Genomic DNA, 18,703 nt, shown 5'->3' on the forward strand with positions numbered 1-18,703 from the left:
TTTAAATGTATGATTTTTAAATGTATATTACAATGCCACAGGTCTCCAGCATCACCTCCAGTGCACAGACTGGAGGTGATAAATGTGAGTTCACATGATCTACTCCTTCCAACCAGCTCCTGCTACACAATCCCTGGGCAGGCGAGGCAAGGGCCAGGCTTTGGAAAGCTGTACCTCTTGTAAATACTGCCTGCAGCTTCCAAAGCACCTCCATTTACAGTGACATCATTTTTTTCCTCAAGGCACAAGCTGCACAAAGTGAAATTGTGCAATCTCACAGCCACAGGATAGCTTGGCTGGAAGGGAACTTTACAACAGGTGCTTCCAAATCCTTATCGGAAAATCCTCCAGGCTGCAAACACTTAAATGCATCATTACCAACTGAGGAGGGTTTTTTTGCTGCTAGATGATTAAATGTCACCCAAATGAACAACTCTGGCACACCTGATGACTGACAGAATCCCCCATCAGCAGACAGCATCAAGCTCTCAGTCACGGGCCTGATCTTCTGCTCGTCGCTGCTTCCGTCGCCCGTGGAATTCTGATCGTCGTTTTCCTCCTTGTCAGACGGGGAAGAGGAAGTGACAACCGCCTTCTTTTTGGCCACTTTCTTCTTTAAGTTGCTCTTTTTATTTTCTTTTACTGATCCTCTTTTAACTTTTTTCTTAGTGTCTTCATAAGACTCCTCATCAGAAGAGGATGAGTCATCCTGTTCTTTCTTGGAAATCTTCTTTTTGTGGCTTATTTTCCTCTTTTCTTTCGTGTCAGTTCGTTTTTTACGCCGCACAGCATCATCATCAGAGCTCTCCTCTTTCTGGGGAGATTTCTCAGTATCAGAGGATAAATCAATGTGTACTCTTTTAGCTACTCTCTCTCTCAATTTTCTCTTTTCTGTAAACACAGGTTCCTTTTTAATTTTGTCGTTTTCAGAAGAATTGCTACTGCCTCTCTCTGCAGATGACTTATCAAGATCAGAAGAGGAATCATCTTGATCTTTCTTGAAACCCTTCTTTTTTAATTTTTCAGATTTCTTTGCTTTGCTTTCTGATCCTTTTTTGTTCTTCAGTCTGTCTTTTGAAGACTCCAACTTGTGCTCTTTCTTTGCCGATTTCTCAGTACTCTCAGAAGAAGAATCATCCTGTGCCTTTTTCTTTTTCAAATCCTTCTTTTTCTTAACTTCAGGACCCTCCTCTTTTTCCAGTGAAGACTTCTCAGCATCAGATGACTCATCACGTTTTCCCTTTGCAGATTTCTCTTTTGAGTCTCTGCTTAGCTTGTCCTTAGCAGCTGACCTCTTACCCGTCTTTTTATCTTTAGAAGAGTGATTTATTTCCTTCTCTGCAGCAGACTTCTCACCATCATCATCTTCTTCAGAAGATTTACCTCTCTTCTTCTTCAGATTTAACTTCCTCTTACTGCTTACTTTTTTCCCCTGCTCTTCTTCAGAGGAATCATAACTATCATCTTTCCTTGAGAATTTTTTCGATTTCTTTGCAGCCTCAATTTTACTCAACATTTGTATCTCTTTTTCCAACTCAGAATCATAATTTGAAGAATCAGAGTAGTTTTGTCGTTTCTTTTTAGCAGCAGCAGCATTTTTAGCTGATTTGCCTCTTTTAGCATCTAAATCTGAACCGGAACTGGAACTCTTCCTTTTTCTTTTCCCATTTTCATCCTTTACTGGTTGACTCTTCTGTAAATCTGAAGTTTTCTGATTCTTTGCTGGCGCTTCGCTGTTGCTCTCACTGTCTGAGGAGCTGCGACTCATCATCCCTGCTTCTTTAAGGACAGCTGGCACCTCATCAGAGTCTGAGCTGTGATCTAACTCATATGGCTTTTTGCATTTGGAAAGTTTGTTAGGGCCGGGACCATCAGCAGCGCTGTCGGAAGCGTTTCTTTTATCGCTTTTCCTCCTGGGTTGCTTGGATGCTTTTCTCTTGGGTTTCTCATTGCTGGTGTCGTTGCTGTCCTCTTCTGAGTTGGATGTCAGGGGGCTGATGTCCGTGGGGCGCCTCAGGGGGGTGGTTTTGACACGGGGAGACCTCCGGAGATCCGAGTCCTCCGCGGGCACGGCGTCGTTCTCCGTGGAGGGCTCGCTGCCAGCGCTGTGGTTTTGTTTCCCACTCTCAGAGTTTGCTGCCCCAGGTTGAGATGCATCAACAGCTTTAGATTCATCAATGTCTTTACATGCATCAGCATCTTTAGATGCATCAGCATCTTTACTGTCCTTTTCAAGGCTGTTGTCTTGATCATCAGATTTAACTGTGGACTCTGAAAGGGAAACAGGAGTCAATTTTACAATCAGTTCTTTTGTTCCTTTAGCCGAGGATTTTAGCTTGGTACCACCTTTGGTATCTTTCACAGGAGTGTTGGCTTTTGTATTTGAATTTGGAGCCTCGTGATCTGCTGCTGTGTTTCCACTGTCCTGCTCATCTGATGGCATCTGAATCTCCATAGCAGATTCCAGAGTCTCAAAAATATCTTCGGGAACGGAAGAGGGGATGGACACGATATCCATGTCCAAAGCCTCTGTACTGTTGGGCTCATACTGTGGTTCTTCATTTCTGCCAGACTTTTTCTCTTCCCCAGGGGCTGCCTTGTTATCTGTCTGCTCCACTGAGGGAACACTTTGATCCATGGGCTCATTGTCAGGCCGCTCTGACACGACTTTCTTCTGTGTCTGGGCAGCATCATCCTCTTTTAATGCTGCATGTTCCTTTCCTTCATCTTTTTTCACCTCATTTTTTTCTGATCTAACCTCAGTTTTTTTCTCTTTGGTATTTTTATCTTTGATTTTAACATTCAATGCTTGAATCTCTAAGTTCAGGCCTTCTTCTAGTGACAGATGAGCTTTTTTCATGTCATTCAGCACAGATTTAAAAGCTTTCAGCTGGCACAGTTGCACAGTTGGGCTTATTTCTACATTTTCTGCAGCATTTTTCAAAAAGCTTACAAAGCTAGAATTCAGATTTGTTGTAGTTTCAATCAGTTTTTTTGTTTTCTTAAGCAAGTCTTTTGGCACCATTAGTGCTTTATAAGAATATGTTAGTGAACCTGAATATGAATTATCTAATTTTTTTTCTTCCCCATTACAATTTGCATTATTTTTCTTTGGAGAAAACTTGACTGTGTGGTCATATGTTTTATTTTTTTCATTTTCAACTTTCATCTTTTTTTTGTTTTGTTGAAGTAACTGTTCTAAATTTTCAAAGACACTGTCACAAGCAGTGACCAAGTCCAACAAAGGCTCTGGATGGCAAATATAGCAGTGCCACTGGTTGTTTTCATCCAGGATAGTCGAGAGCTCCTTTCGGCCCAGGTTGCGCAAAATGCACTTTTTACAGAAGGCGTTATGGCAAAAGTCACAGCAAATCAAATTTCCACCTTCAGCACACCACCTGCAATGAGATTGAGAAAGGTAAGAGTTTTGTCTCCACACCAACAAGGTGATGTATTATTAAGTTCACATGTTTAAAAATTCAGGTGATGAATAGATATTCATTACTGGAAACCGTTACTGAAAAGCTCACTGGAGAACTGCAAAGTCAGAAAATTCATGTTTTAGATTAACAGCTCATAAAGCTGTAATGGTCAGTCATTTTTAAACAGAATTTCAGCACTGATTTCTTTAAAGAAGAAAAAAAAATTAACACTTATTTTCCCTGTTTCTTCTGAAAATCTGTGATTTATTTTACAGCAAAATGAATAAGCTTCAGTCTTTCTAGTCTTAACTCATATATTACTACTGCACTACACAGACTCTGAAAAGTGGTGGGCAATAAGCTCATAGAAACCACAGACTGCACAGGTTTTACTGAATTACACATTCAGATATTTCACATAAGACAGAGAAGTTCTTTGATATTTCAAAAGTGGGAGATGCATCTGGAGAACTGAGTTTCTCTGGCTCATAAAGTTTACAATATCAGATTCTAGCCCCATCTTTAAGGTGCTAGGAAGGCAGCATGTAATTTAACTAGAAATGTGATCTTACAAGAGTTTGTCATTAGATTTCTTTAAAAATGTTTTCCTGTTCATTACTAAAACAAACAGTTAAAAAAAATTCCTGAGGTTCAGTCTTTCTTGTTGACAAATAATTGTTGATGCAGCTCTTATGTACTTGTCTTTACTTGTCAGTAATGTCACAACAGCCAGAAAAACGACCCCCAAATCAGTAGAGCTGTGGGTGTAACTTCAGTTTTTGTACACTTTCCTATTTTGCACACATTTTAGTTTTTTACACACTGCAGCTTTTGTACACTTTCCTATTTTGCACACATTGTAGTTTTTTTACACGCTGCAGCCTTTGCACACTTTGCTATTTTGCACACATTGTAGTTTTTTTACACACTGCAGTTTTTGTACTTTCCCATTTTGCACACATTTTAGTTTTTTACACACTGCAGTTTTTGCACACTTTCCCATTTTGCACACACTGCAGTTTTTTACACACTGCAGTTTTTGCACACTTTGCTATTTTGCACACATTGTAGTTTTTTTACACACTGCAGTTTTTGCACACTTTCCCATTTTGCACACACTGCAGTTTTTACACACTGCAGCTTTTGCACACTTTCCCATTTTTCACACATTTTAGTTTTTTTCACACTGCAGCTTTTGTACTTTCCCATTTTGCACACACTGCAGTTTTTGCACACTTACCTACACTGTTCATCCATCCCATCTGAATCACGACTGATGTCATCACTCATGTAATATTTGTAGCAAGTCTGTAAAGAAAGAGAGAGGACAAAGAATTCTTTATTAAATCTCAACTGGGCTTCAGCAGTTCATTAGATTTCAGCATGCGTTAGAAGCAAGCCAGCAAAAGCAGCAGCTGCAAGGTCCTCAGTATTCTAAGCCTTTTACATTTGTTTTAATCTAAAAAACATCTTCCATGGTCCCAAACCGTGATTTATTTAGATGGCTCAAGGTTTGTTTGAAAATTTAACAGGCTTTTGTTAATGGATGTATATTTGTGTATTTTAGAACATCAGTTGAATACTTCTCTCCAGTCTGAATGTTTCTTCCATCTATTTTCTAGGTAAATCAGCACCACATCCTCCTCGACACAATTAACCCCACATAAATTACAATTTTCAGCTGGATGCTCCTTATGTTACCATGTGATGCCATAAGGCTTTAGATTAAAAAGTCTTCAGCATTTATCATGATGTTAACATCCAATAATTCCATTTCCAGGTGCAAACAAAGCATCTTCACTTGAAAATCTGGTAATGGTAATAAAAAAATACCAATGACTCAGCTAGGAGTACTGATGGCTTCAGCTGCTGAATTGGTGACACCAAATTTTGAAGGTTTGGTGTCATTTTTTTCCCAGTTATTACTGAAGAGTGCTCTCCCAGACCTGCAGCTCTACTTGAAACAGGCATTGATACAATTCAGAATGCAGAAGAGGCCTCATCACCTGAACTGACAATGATGATGCCCCATTATCTGGAACAGACTTGCACATCTGTTCAACTAAACTACCCAAACAACCAAAATCAACATAAAACCCCAGTAAAATCTGGTGTTTAGACACTTGATGGAACATTCACAGTCAAAGGAAAACAGTTTCTCAGGTCTGGGACTTTTATCTAAGTAGGAGAAAAATAAGGGCAGAACTAGGCACAGAAATAATGGAAGAGCTGGAGATGAGGGGCTTCCATTCCTCCCTCTCACATTCACATAAGGCCATGCTCAATTCAGTAAAACCAGAGAAAATCAAGGGGAACAACCCCTGATGTAATTCAGGTAGCACAGCTCTCAATCACAAGCTGCTGTTGATCAGGTTATAAAAATGACCCAGGTCCCACTGCAGGAACACCAGCTGGGATCCAATGGAGATGGGAAAATGTCCGGTTTTCGGCTGTTTGGAGGGCCTGGAAAGGCCCGGGGTGGCCTTGGGGCAGCCGCGGATCAAAGGACGAGAAGAGGCTTCAGTTCTTTTCTCGGTCTCGGTGTTTATTAATTGTTTATCTAAAAGATTTTCTCTCGGCCCGACAGAGCTCTGCTCAGCAGCCAGCCATGAGCACACTGTGCTGCCCTCCGTACAGCCACCTATCTTTATACCCAAAGTTACGTGTACAATATTTATCATTTTTCCCCAATACCTTTCACCCTTATTGCCCAGTGCACTTTTAGTAATGACCAATCCCAAAGTGCCACCATCACCACAGAAGATGGAGGAGAAGAAGAAGAAGAAGAAGGACAGGACACGCCCCAATTCCTCCATCTTACTTCTCTAAACCCCCCTGTACAGAAATCCTAAACCCTGTGTCTCACCCTCTAATTAACCAATCTCTTCACCATTCACCCCGGTGAAATCCTCCTATCCTCATACAGGTGTCGTCTCCTGTGTAGGATCAAAGTGCAGCCACCAGACACTTCTGGAACATTCCAGGACTCCCGAGCCCCCCAAGGGTGGTCTCGGTGACACCTCAGTGCTGAGGTGCTGAGATCCCACAGGAAAAGGTCACCTTGTGAGCTGACTTTTGTAAAGCACGTTTTGTAAAAGAAACAAGCCAGGATGCAGAGAAGAACCAGCCTAGATGGGTATGGCTGGGTCTGTAACACTAATGAGCAACTGGGGAGGAAGAGGAGGAGGAAGAGCAGGGAAATGCTCCATGTACATTATAACACAGAACTGTGCATCTATCTTTAGCAATATCTTATAATTATAACATCAGCACCACTAGAGAAATATGCAAGAGAGATCTCTGGAAGGTAGCAGAGGTCCCCACAGCAGGAGGCAGGGACATTTCCTTCCTGCCCTGGCCCACCTCCTCCCTCTGCTGCCAGCTCAGGCCTGTGTGGAGCCACCAGGAAGCCACACAGCTGAAAACTCAGATTATGCACTAAACCATCACTGCAAAACTGCCAGAACTTAAACCAGTCCTGAAGCTGGCAGAAACAGAGATGGTTTGAAGCTGCTTTTCTGCTCCTTATTTCAGTGCTGTTTTACGTGGAATGCTTTAGCAGGAGATGCAGACTTGAATCTGTTCTTAAAATACATTATGAGTAGGCAGAAATTTCAGACAGATCGTTTTACATTAAAAATTCACTAAGATTATACACTTAAAGCTATAGAAGTAAATAACAAAGAAACCACCATCAGTTTAACTGGGATGCAAGAAAAAAGAATATGAATTCATAAGTATATTTGCTTTTTTTCCTCCTTTCAATTTCCTTAATTGTAACACCTAATGACTGAAAACTTTGTCAACTAATTACCAGGAGTTACTCCCACAAAAATCCCACCCAAACCAACTAATATGACATTTTGAAACAAAAATAAACAGAACTGTTTACCACATACCTTACAAATAAGCACTTTGAGTGTAGGGTGTCTATAGATTGAATCCTTTTGAAAATGGTTGACCTGCTGCCCACAAGCTGTGCAGCTCACAATTCCATGGAGTCCTTCTTCTATGGAGAGGATTACAAACAACACATTAATTGTTTCTATTCCCATTTAAGTAATCTGTATATATATATTGCATTTTCTTGCAATATTCTGGCCTGTCAGTTTTTTTACAGGCCTTTGTTTCTGCACCACCCAGCACCAGAGAAATCTTTCTGTAACCATTTGCCATTTTAAGACTGAATTTTCCTGATTTCTATGCTGCACTTGGTCTCAAGGCACAATTCTTTCCCTCTGAGAGGGTTAAGTTGGGTTGAGTGGTCACCTCATGAAAACACACCTAAATTGGAGTAATCACTGAAGTTCCTCCAGAGCAGCTCTGATATTCTGGACAACCTTCCCATTTAATCTTAGTTCAACAAATACCACTGCAATTCATGCTCATATTATGACATTTTTTTCACAAACAGTTTTAGCTTCTCAAAGAAAAACACAGAAAACTCTCATACAAAATGCAAGGAATCCCAGTAACAGTGACTGAAATACCTTTTCTCACATTTTGTTCCCTTCCTGACAGTGGTTTTTGGGTTTTTCTGAAACTACACTTGTGCAGAAATCCCCATGTTGCTGATTGCTCCCATGGTGTGTGCACCACTCTGCTGCTGCATCTATATTTGCTAAAAAAAGCTTTTTTTTTAATGCCAACCCCTCATTTGGCTTCAGAAGGGGTGAACTTGGGCGTGGCAGGCTCACTCCATGCCAGGCTCCTAATTAATACTCAAAGATTTTATTTTTGTTTTCAACAGCAGAAAAAGGAAAATCATTGCTGAAAGTTCTGCACTTCCAAAGGCCAATTTGGATCAAGCAGATACAGGTTTGATAAGAGATCACTGAACTGTGACTTGTCCTTTGCTGTCATGCTCAGTGATGAAGTTAATAAGGAAATTACCTCAAACAGTTGAATTTAATGATCACAATCTGAGCACAGACTCTGTATTTTTTCTTTTTTTAATGAAATAATCACTATCTCAGAATCAGAACCAAGCTGCAATCCCAGCATGTTAAGGAACTGCAGGAACATCCTCAAGCCACAGGACAAGCTCCCAGCAATGTGCTGCTGAAGCACAACCTCAGATGGCTCAGGGGCAGTGAAAGAGCTGATCCTGCTCCTAACTCAGGGAAATTCTGGGTACAGGATGTGCTTGTACCCTGACTGCACATCCTGCAGACCCTGGGGACCTGCAAGCCCCTCTCAGGAGCTCCAAACCAGCTCAAAGCCCACTTTTAAACACTGCTGTGCCCATGGATGAACCCATCCATGGGAAAGAATCCCACATTCTGCAGCACAGAACCAAGGCTGACACTCAGCAACAGGAATCACTGAGGGGCCCAGCCAGCCCAGGGAGAACAGGACATTCCCTGCCAAGCCCTGACCCTCTTCCCTCTTTTCCACAACCAAGGGGATGCACCACAGCCTCCTCCCTCAAACCTGCAAGCTGGACCAGGAAAACAGAGAATTTATGAGGTAAACCTTTGTAAATCATGTTACTACTTCAAATGATGATGACCCAAAAAAATGAAACTACCACTAAGTCATTAATACTGATAAACTACTTGGAATATTCCTAAACTACCAGAATATTCCTAACAGAATTCATTAGCAAAAATACAACCACAACCACACTACAGACACAACACTTGAAAATAATGACACAATGCCTCTTACAGTCCTAGGTAAGAGCATTTGCATGCCAGAAAGGCCAGAGTTCTGCTTCTACCCTGTTTCTAAAACATACAGGATATATAATTCCTACTAGAAATGCAAATATTTAAAATAGTACATGAGTAACCAGTCCAGACACACAAAGGAGGGCCTGCAAATTCCCCAGGGATGGAGATTAAAACAGCTGGAAGGGAAGGTGACACAAACTGTCCTGGGGATACAGACACAGGCCACAAAGCTCAAGCACAAGTGTCTTTTCTTTTTACCATTGTACCCCTGAACAGTTCTGCTGGACCATATGTGGAATTGTTTGAAGCACAAATGGAAAAAGCATTCTTATATGAACAGGACATCTTGCATGAATAAAACAGAACCGACTTTTGAAGTTGTGGTTTAGAGAAAACATCAACACTCCAGAAGTCACTGACACCACACAAGGCCAGGTGGATGCACAAGCACATTTCCCTCCCCTTCCCCCACAGAAACAGCACTCCATAAATGACTTTACAGGAGAGCAAGGATCTCAGTGATACAATGGGGATGATGAAGGGTGTGTGCAGGAGCTGTATGAATTTTGGGCATTGTGTGAATACCCTGGCTGCTGCTGGAGGTGTGTGAGCTAAAACATTGCAGAAGGTTTAACAACAATATCCACCTTCTTATTGGCTATGTTATACATAATCCTCCCTCCTTCCCTTGGCTTTTGGGAAAAAAAAGAGAGAAATTAATTTCTGTTAGTATTGTAATCTCCTTAACTTCTCACTTTTAGCAGCAGCTGTGGAAAACCAGCTGACAGAGCAGCTTTCCAAAGGCAATCCTTAGAAGGGCCCACTGGTAGGGAATTTCTCACAATTTCAAAGCAAAAGAAAGAAAAGTCTTTGTATTGTTTGAGGGTTCAGGATTTTTGTTAGCTCACTGATGGATAATCTGCCCATACATGTCCCTGCTCAAACATGGCTGCTTTCCTGGTCACTCAGTGAATATTCCTGTATCAATGGTGTTCAATTCCTCTAAAAAAGGAATACCTGTAACACCTGATGGCAACCAAGCAACTGCACCTAATGAAGCATCCTATACCTGCTGAAAATCAGGAGTTTAATGGGAACTAATCTTAGCTTTCACTGCTGCACTGCAGGGGCAGCAATGGAGGCTAATTTCTACCAGCTAAAATCCTTAATGAACAAAAAGCCAGAAGAGTGGAGGTATTTTTAGGATAATTTATCAGAAATATGGACAATTTTTAGACGTACCAAATGTGGTCATAAGCAACAATTTAAACCCATTTCAACAGATGTTTTAAATTGTATTTACCTCCACGCTTTTTGGGAGCTTCAGGTTTCATTTTAACGGTATTTCTGCTTCTAAATTCAGGCCCTTTAAAATCATCTTTGTCTTCATTCAGCACTGGCTCAGGCTGTACAACCACTGTACCTAGAATAATTTTATTTAGAAATTGGAAACCATTACACATCCAAGCGAAGTGCAAAAGTTCTGATTAATAAAGCCAACACAAAAAAAAAAAAAAAAAAGTGCAATCTGTTGACTAAAACTCAACATAGTTTTGAATGCACAGATGTTCACAGAAAGGAAAAAAAAAAAAAAAACAAAACAAAAACCCAAAACCAACAGCACACATTTCAAACTAGATCTGTGTTGTAGCTGTAGGACAGAAGGCAAGGTCTGAGTGGGCTGAGGAGCAAATTCTGCTCTTGGTGCTCTGCTGTGTGCATGACAGCACTGTCACACTGCTGGGCTGCAGGACAGGAACTGTCCAATAAAGGACATTTCAATCCCTCAAAACCCCATGTGCTTCTCTCTTTGCCCCCTTCTATTCAGTTCCCCTCATCTTCATTTATTTCAGTGTGAAATACACAAAAAAAGCAATAGAATAAAACCTGCTTTGTCTTTAACAATACTCAAAATCTGATATTTTCATTTAAAGAGATTACTAATCAAAATTATGTGAAGGAAAAAACACCTCTTTCCTATTTAAGAGCCCAGGTTTGTTGTGAGGACACTGAAAATAATCTAATATTTTGAAAAAATCATTTTAGAGTGACTGCTCTCAGTACTGCTCCTCACACAGGGAACAGCAGCAATTTTTCCTGTCACTTCCATAGGTAAGAAATGGAGATTAATCCAACTCACACTGCAGCTAAGAGCAGAGGGATGCAGGCCTACAGCATTAACTGCTTCTAAAAAATGTGCTTAAAAATAGATCCAATAATGGCATTTTCCCCCCAGTTAGTTTTGCTTTTGTTGATCTAATTGCTAATAACCCCAAAGACAAAACAATAAAATAAGATCTCCAAGTGACAGAGCTTGAGACTCCTGCAAAACAACAGAACAAAGAATTTCCCCTGTTTTGTGATGGTTTTATACAGATGTCAGCAGGCACTTGAAATTAAGCCACCAGCACATCTTTGTGCACCCACAGATTAAAATTTGCTGGGTTCCAAATTGAAAGTGCTCAGGTTCCTCATTTTGTGGGCAGAAAACCAACAGGACCTTCAAGAGGCATTTTACTGGTACATGTGCATTCTAGTGAATTATTTATGCTGCATCATAATCTTGGCTAATTTGCTGAATTCAGAAGACAGAAACAAGAAAAAAAAAAAAGACATGACCTACCTTTAGGCAAGCTTTGCATATCTACATCATTCTCTGAGTTCTCATTTGAAATATCTTCATTTACAGTTTCATCTGCTATTTGTTCATCATCTGACCCAACATATTTTGTTACAACTGTAGGTTTCCTGAATAGACAGAAAAAAAAAATCTATGCTCTGACAAACAGTACAAACTGCAATTCAGGTAAGCTTTGCAGGCAAAACACCATATGAACAGTGAAAAACTAAGTTATTTTTAAATTCATTAAAGACATTATGATGCTCCAAGTTAGTGCTTTACAACTGTAGGAAAATTTTCTGGTTTGGAATAGGATTTCTCTCCTCACATGTGAAACAGAAGTTATTAGCATACCAATAAAATTATTAGTATACTAATAAATATACTAATATTAGTATACTATTATTAATATATTTATTAGTATACCAATAAAAGACTTCTGTTGTAAAATCAAGGTGTGATGTATTTTTAAGAAAGTCACAATTCCAGGAAAGAAGCCTAAATGAAACACAGGTGAATGTCAGCTCATTAATTTTATCCATCATTCCAAGTTTAACAGGCAGCACAAAGAAAACACAGAGATATCAGCAAATTACAAAAAGCATCTTGGCAGAAGAGATGCATGCAAGATAATGAAGGAAATGCAAAAAGAAATGAAAAAGCTGACTACTGAACAAAAGGATCAACTGACAGAATTCCACAAAACAATTTAAACTGATGAATTTACTATGTTAGGATGGGGAGAAAATAATACAAAATATGGAGCAAATTTTCAATAGTCTGAAGGCAATGCATGAATTACTGCAGGACACTGGTTTTGTCAATACAAGGTACAGTGTGGAAAATGGATGAGTGAAAATCCCTTTAGTGATAAGACAGGAAGCAAAACACAGGACTAAAGGAGTATATAAATAAAAAAGAATTCAGCAGGACACTGGATTCAAAAGATGAGGAGAAACTAAAGCCAAATATAAAATCACTTGCAAATATGGCATCAAGAGAAATATAAAAAGGAGATTGAAGAATATTAATTCCAGCAGACATGGTAAAATAAAGCAACTTTGATAGAAAGGAGAGAGAAAAGAGATACAGACTTCTAAAGAGCAGCACTAAGGCTGAAAGCTGCACTCCCTGCACTGCTCACTGCATTTAATAAAAATCAGAATTTGAGTGAGCATCAGCTGAGAGCAGATCAGGAATTTGACTGGACTAAGTCTGCTCTTCCTTGGGACACAAATAATTTGTTGGTGAACAATTCACTCCATACTTTTTAGATCAAAGAAGGAAAAAGGAAAAGCAGGGACACAGCAAATGGCAGTTCCTGCACAGGACAATTCAGTGATGCTGCACTCTTCCAACAGTGAAGCACATAAAACATTTTTCTGTATGACCCAAATTACATTTTGGGAAGAATCCTACATGTACAAACAGCAAGACTGAAGGAACTCTTGTATAAACTCCTTTGTCTTGAAGATATGGAATAATCTTGTCTTTGTAAATAATAATCAAGCTTTAGCATCTTGACCTTTCATCCTGAGAAATGGTTTGAATTTTAAGTGCACTGTGAGGCATTTGTTTTACCAGCACTCCATAACTTCATGGATTTTAAACAGTGCACCCACTTTTCTATAACTTCCCACAGCCAAAAATTGATTTATTTGTTTTTATTTTCCAAACCAACCTTTTGGAACGGGATGATCCTAAGGATTTGGTTCTTTCAGAAGAACTACTTCCCTAGAAACAAGAAAAAAATGTAAAAGTCAACATATTTATATCCATAGGAACTGTCAAAAACCAGTTTCTTGCATTAACTAGAAACAAGTCAGAAATCATCAGTGCACTTATAAAAATAATTTTTAAATAATTTTAATTTATTTTAAAATAATTTTAATCTTTAAATAATTTTAAAATAAGGAAAAGCAGTAAGTACAAGTGACAATTTTAACAGTCAGGCCAGTTCAGTTCAATTGAATCTCTGCAGTTTCAGAAGCCAGCAGCTCACACATTTTGGGAATGCTCCTGTTGCTGTGTGAAGAAACCATTCCCTGTCCAAGAGCCCCTTGCATGGGCTCTGGCACTCAGGGGGCAGCCTGGTGTGGCCTCATGTGCCACAAAGCACTGGCTGCCCACACAGCAAACCTGATTTCTTCAATTGTTTCTGCACTCAGATCACAACCAGGACTGGGCAGTTGAAAATACCTGAATTTACAGCAGCAAAGGCAAACTGACACTGGCACTTGTGGTTTCTCTACAATGTTAAGATCTTGTCCACCAGAATGTCTCCAATAGGAGAACAGACAGAAATAAAACACCACATGAAGAATTTCTGCTCAGTTTAGCATAGATCCAGTGTGTCCATTTTTATTTTTTTCAATAAGGAAGCAGATTTGCTAAAGAACTGTTATCTGAGTAACAGGGTGAAGGGGGATGACATTAATGGTGCTTCTGACAGTATTGTTGAAATATTTATTGCAAAAATAACAGACTGAACTCAGCCACTGTGCCCTAGCCATGCAACTGGAATTCAAAAACATTTTTATTCCTACCTCGTCCCTGTTGTTCTCCATTGAAGCTGGACTTCCTTTAGGTTCTCTACTTTTACCTGTGGACAGAAATTTAAGGAGTCCATTGAAATGCAAGGAACACCAGAAGTTTTCACACTGCACATCACAGCACTGTTTATGTTTCACCTGGACAGACATAAATGTGACTTCCAGAGACAAACAGGTGCACAACAGAACAGACATTCCATGGTGTGGCATACATTTTACAGAAATAATTCAGAAATCCCTTTCAGTTCAGTGCCTGGGAGCCTTGCTGTTGGTGAGGAAATACTGAAGCACTGCAAGTGCAACTGCACACAGAAATAATCTCATCAGTGCATTTTGGCTGATCTCTAAGAATTTACTACAAGTATTTTCTCTCACACATCTTGACATAAGAAACAAAGTATTAAATCTGGGATCGTGGAACCACAGACAAAAATCCCATCTGATCCAAGTTCTGATGAGAATTCCCATTTCTCAAGCTTGGGAACTGTGGAATATAAAGCCTAAAGATCTGCAACCTATTGGCACCTGCTCCAATCCACCAGCCTTGGAATGGAAGGGAAAGTTTGGAGCTCAGTGATTGAATGATTCTTGTACGAAATTCCTCCAAAAGTTTAGGAACAGCAGGATTTTAACAGATGCTACTGAGTAGGAAATAGAATTACAGGATACTTATCAGGATTATTTGTGATTTTTAACAGAAGACTACAAGCACTGCAACTTCTCTATCCTTCAACTTCAGTTTTGGGAACACCAAACAATTTATTTCTATACTTTGAAAAAACTGAATCACTCAGAGAATTCAATGCTGGGTATTTAACCTCTGCAGAACTGAGTAAATTGCAGGGAAAATCATCCAGCCATTTCCACAAGTGAAGGAGGAAATACAAAATGGAGGCAGACAATGTTTTTGGCCTTTTTAAGTACCTGAAGCTTCTTCTCTGCAATACTCCAGGCATTCCCTGTTGTGAGGGAGGAACCTGGGATGTGGAAGGAGATTGGATACTGCCCACTCTCTACTCTTGACCAACTCTGCCCAAGTGATAAAGCCACGGAAAATATCAGCTGGGAGAGCTTGGCAGAGCTTCCCCTGCTCTGGCAGCCCCTGCACTCAGACTGGCAGCCTGATGCTCATGTGCTGACCGTGCTGCAGTGCCAGCTTCTCCCTGTGCCCACTGCAGCCCCTCCCAGCCCAGGGCAGGCCTGGCTGCTCTGCCCAGCCCCTGCAGGGCTCTCAGGGAGCAGAGATTCCCCTGGGGTTGCTGCTCCACTCTTGAACGAGAGCAGGCAGGCTGGCTCTGCTGAGCTCTCTGCTGCTGGAAAGCAGGGAGACATCCAGTGCAGAGGGGATAAAGAACATGATGAAGGCTATAAAGCAAATATTGCTTCCTGTTTTAAGTGACCTCTGTGTGTGGCAGGGACAAAAATTTAAGGGATGAAGTAATATCAGCCAAAAGCCAGCTGATTTCTAACAGCCAGTCTTGCTGGGTCACACACAACCACCTTCAGCATCATCTCCCTCTGCAGTCATGATATTTTCTGAAAAATCCTTTCCTTAGGATTTTTCCTTCTGAGGAGCTGAGAGGCCTCAGGAACAAAATGTAAACAATGATTATCTGCTGCTGTGGAATGCAAGAGGTGCATCTGGGATTGTCTCATGTGGTTGTTTCTAATTAATGGCCAATCACAGTCCCACTGTGTCAAACTCTCTGTCCCAGCCACAAGCTTTTGTTATTCATTCTTTCTTTTTCTATTCTTAGCCAGCCTTCTGATGAAATCCTTTCTTCTATTCTTTTAGTATAGTTTTAATGTAAAATATATAAAAAAATTAATAAATCAGCCTTGTGAAACATGGAGTCAGATCCTCATCTCTTCCCTCACCCTCAGGCCCCTGTGAACACGCTCACATCCCTCCTCACAACATTCTACCCAATAGCTCATTCCTCCAAATGCTGGAACAAAACAAGATCTATTACTAAAAAATCTGATTTGGCCCCAGTCACATCCATAACTTCTGTTTGTAATGAGCACCCTCTGGATTAATTAAAAAATAAAAAAGCAAGCACAGTTGCTAAAGATATTTTTGTTATGCACAGAACACTGGGAAGAGAAGGAAATTTGCATAGTAAATTCCAGCATTTCCTAATATTTAAGTGTTTAATTCTGACTCTTCAACTTTAGTATGTTCTTTTAGATCTCAAAACAAACACTAAATTATGTCTGCTATGAATTTGCAAGTGTCTCCAATTCAAAGACAATCTGTGTTTTACAGCAAGGAACCAAATGCTAATTTTCAACTACAGAGGATAAAGGGAGAATTCTTTTTCCCAGTGTGCTCCTCAGAAAAATTTCCCTTTGAGATGCATCTACATCAGTTTATTTTCCTGTTCTGCTGAAGCACCACATGAGCAGTTGCTTTTTTCCTGTGCTAACAGTTCAGTTTGATGCTGACATGAGGAGGTGAGTGCCACAGGCAGCAGACTCTCTCTAAACAGAACATTCAAAGATAAAAACTGCATGCCAGAAAGTCCATGGAAGATATTACTGAAGCCAAGAGGAGTTTGAAAATAAACTCTAACAGAGCCAGCACACTCCTGTCCTGCACTCCCCCACATCAGCACAACTTTCAGCTCATTAAGCACGAAAGGTTCTGCACCTGTATCCAGTCCAAGTGAAACTAATAAACAAATTTAACCAGTTAAATTTGGAAACAGATTTTATTCAGCACTGACACGAAATAATTTCAGTTTTAATCACTATCATGGAGTGTTTAAACTTTGTTACCTATTTCTAACTTAGAAATACAAATTTGCAATTTTGACCAAGTGTAGGACTCTAATTTTTGAAAAGTATTATTTTCTGTTCAAATGTCTCTAGATTATATGTCAAAAGTCTTTTTCAAATTACTGTGACAGCACAATCTCCAGAACTTCTCCCACACCTACAAGGACTGCAGAAACATTACTACAGCAGAAAAACCAAGACACTGCATTTATAAATTCAGGAACACTGAATAAGGAACTCCTAGCACAGCAAATACCTGTGTCTGATATCTCATGTTTCAGAGAAGGGAAAGTACCAGAAGATTAGATTTTTTTCACCTTTAAAAAGATTCAGAACTGAAATAAATATTATATCAAAGGCCTATTGTGCATTTATCAAGCTATCACCACTTAAATCACATTAAGACTTGGTGTAATTACCCCAGTGAAGTATGGTATAGTGAAATAACAACACCAAGTTATTTGACTTTAGGATCACATATACACTGACAATGAACAAAAAATGTCTTTTTACCTATACTTTTGTTTTTAGATAATGCTGGAGGAGAGTTTGCGTCCTCAGATTCTTCTGATGAGTGAGCCAAGAAGTCATGGAGTTTCTGTACCAAAGTATTCAACTTGCTTTCACTGTTAAAATACAAGTAATACTCAGAGTTACCTACACATCTCACTCCAATTGATCAGGCTTGAAAGCTTATGTTTAATCTCAATGAATACACAAGAGATGTAAACATTTGTTTCTGTATAACACAGCAAATAAAAAACGTGGAATTTTTCTAAATATTGAGTGAAACAGTAGGTGCAGTCTTATTGACAAAAACGCACAAAAAGTCTATTTTAAGTAATTTTCACTGTTTATATACAATTACATTCAATACAATTGTTGACAAAATTCAAGAAAGTTTGAGTGGTAATGCTGCTATGACATGAAGACAGCAAAAAATTAATATTCTACTTGTCAGAAACCCCGGACAGGTAAGAATAATAAAATCTTTATTTTATTTTAAAAAACATCACCTTTGGGATATAAACCCAATTAGAACTAAGAGAAGTTGGACATAAACTTGCAAACTTAGCCACAAACAGGTCCACTGAATATGACAGTGAACATGACAGGTCCACTGGATATGAAAGTTTGCTGATGCAAATTATTAAATCTACATACACGTTGTGTGGTGTTCACTTTGTCAACAAACAACCATGAAACGTTCCTTGATCTGTTTGTTAGAGTGCTGCTGATTAATTCACATAGAATAATCCCCTGGCAGCTTTCAGCAGACACTTTCAGACCCCAGGAAGAGTTCTGAGTACATTTAGTGGCTACAGCAAAAAGCAACATCTCCCTGCCAGGCCTGCCTTCAGAAGCGGTTCCATTCCATACCCCCGTGTCACCGCTGCCATTTCACACCGTTTGTTTCTCCCAAACTCCAACAGTTTCCCAGGAAAGGCTTTCCCAGCCCCCTGAGTGAGGCCAAGGGTGCTCAGGCCTGCTCAGGAGGTGCCAGGAGCTGTTTGCTCCCTGCCCTCCTTTCCCTATCAGCCCTCTGGGATCTGCAGCTGATCTCTCCTGACTCATCATCCTCTCCTTATCTGCTGCTCCAGATGCTTTTCCCACTCCTGGCCTGCCCTATCCTCAGCAGAAGTGAGCCCAGAT

At 40.0% G+C, this 18,703-nt stretch overlaps 1 protein-coding gene across 3 annotated transcripts in view; it reads right to left on the reverse strand.

Moving 5' to 3' along the window:
* Positions 1–18,703, reverse strand: part of ATRX (ATRX chromatin remodeler) — a 68,976-nt gene that overhangs the window by 40,851 nt on the left and 9,422 nt on the right. The window contains exons 2-9 of one of the 3 annotated variants that reach the window (XM_074551589.1): positions 17,564–17,676; positions 14,264–14,319; positions 13,399–13,451; positions 11,721–11,845; positions 10,401–10,520; positions 7,322–7,431; positions 4,663–4,730; positions 445–3,398 (exon numbers count right to left, since the gene is read on the reverse strand). In XM_074551589.1, the coding sequence (XP_074407690.1) occupies positions 445–3,398; positions 4,663–4,730; positions 7,322–7,431; positions 10,401–10,520; positions 11,721–11,845; positions 13,399–13,451; positions 14,264–14,319; positions 17,564–17,676 (3,599 nt within the window). The remainder of the gene's footprint in view (positions 1–444; positions 3,399–4,662; positions 4,731–7,321; positions 7,432–10,400; positions 10,521–11,720; positions 11,846–13,398; positions 13,452–14,263; positions 14,320–17,563; positions 17,677–18,703) is intronic. The other 2 variants (XM_074551591.1, XM_074551590.1) reach the window with 2 other exon arrangements.

This window comes from Zonotrichia albicollis, chromosome 14 (assembly GCF_047830755.1).
Source record: "Zonotrichia albicollis isolate bZonAlb1 chromosome 14, bZonAlb1.hap1, whole genome shotgun sequence".
Taxonomy (NCBI): domain Eukaryota; kingdom Metazoa; phylum Chordata; class Aves; order Passeriformes; family Passerellidae; genus Zonotrichia; species Zonotrichia albicollis.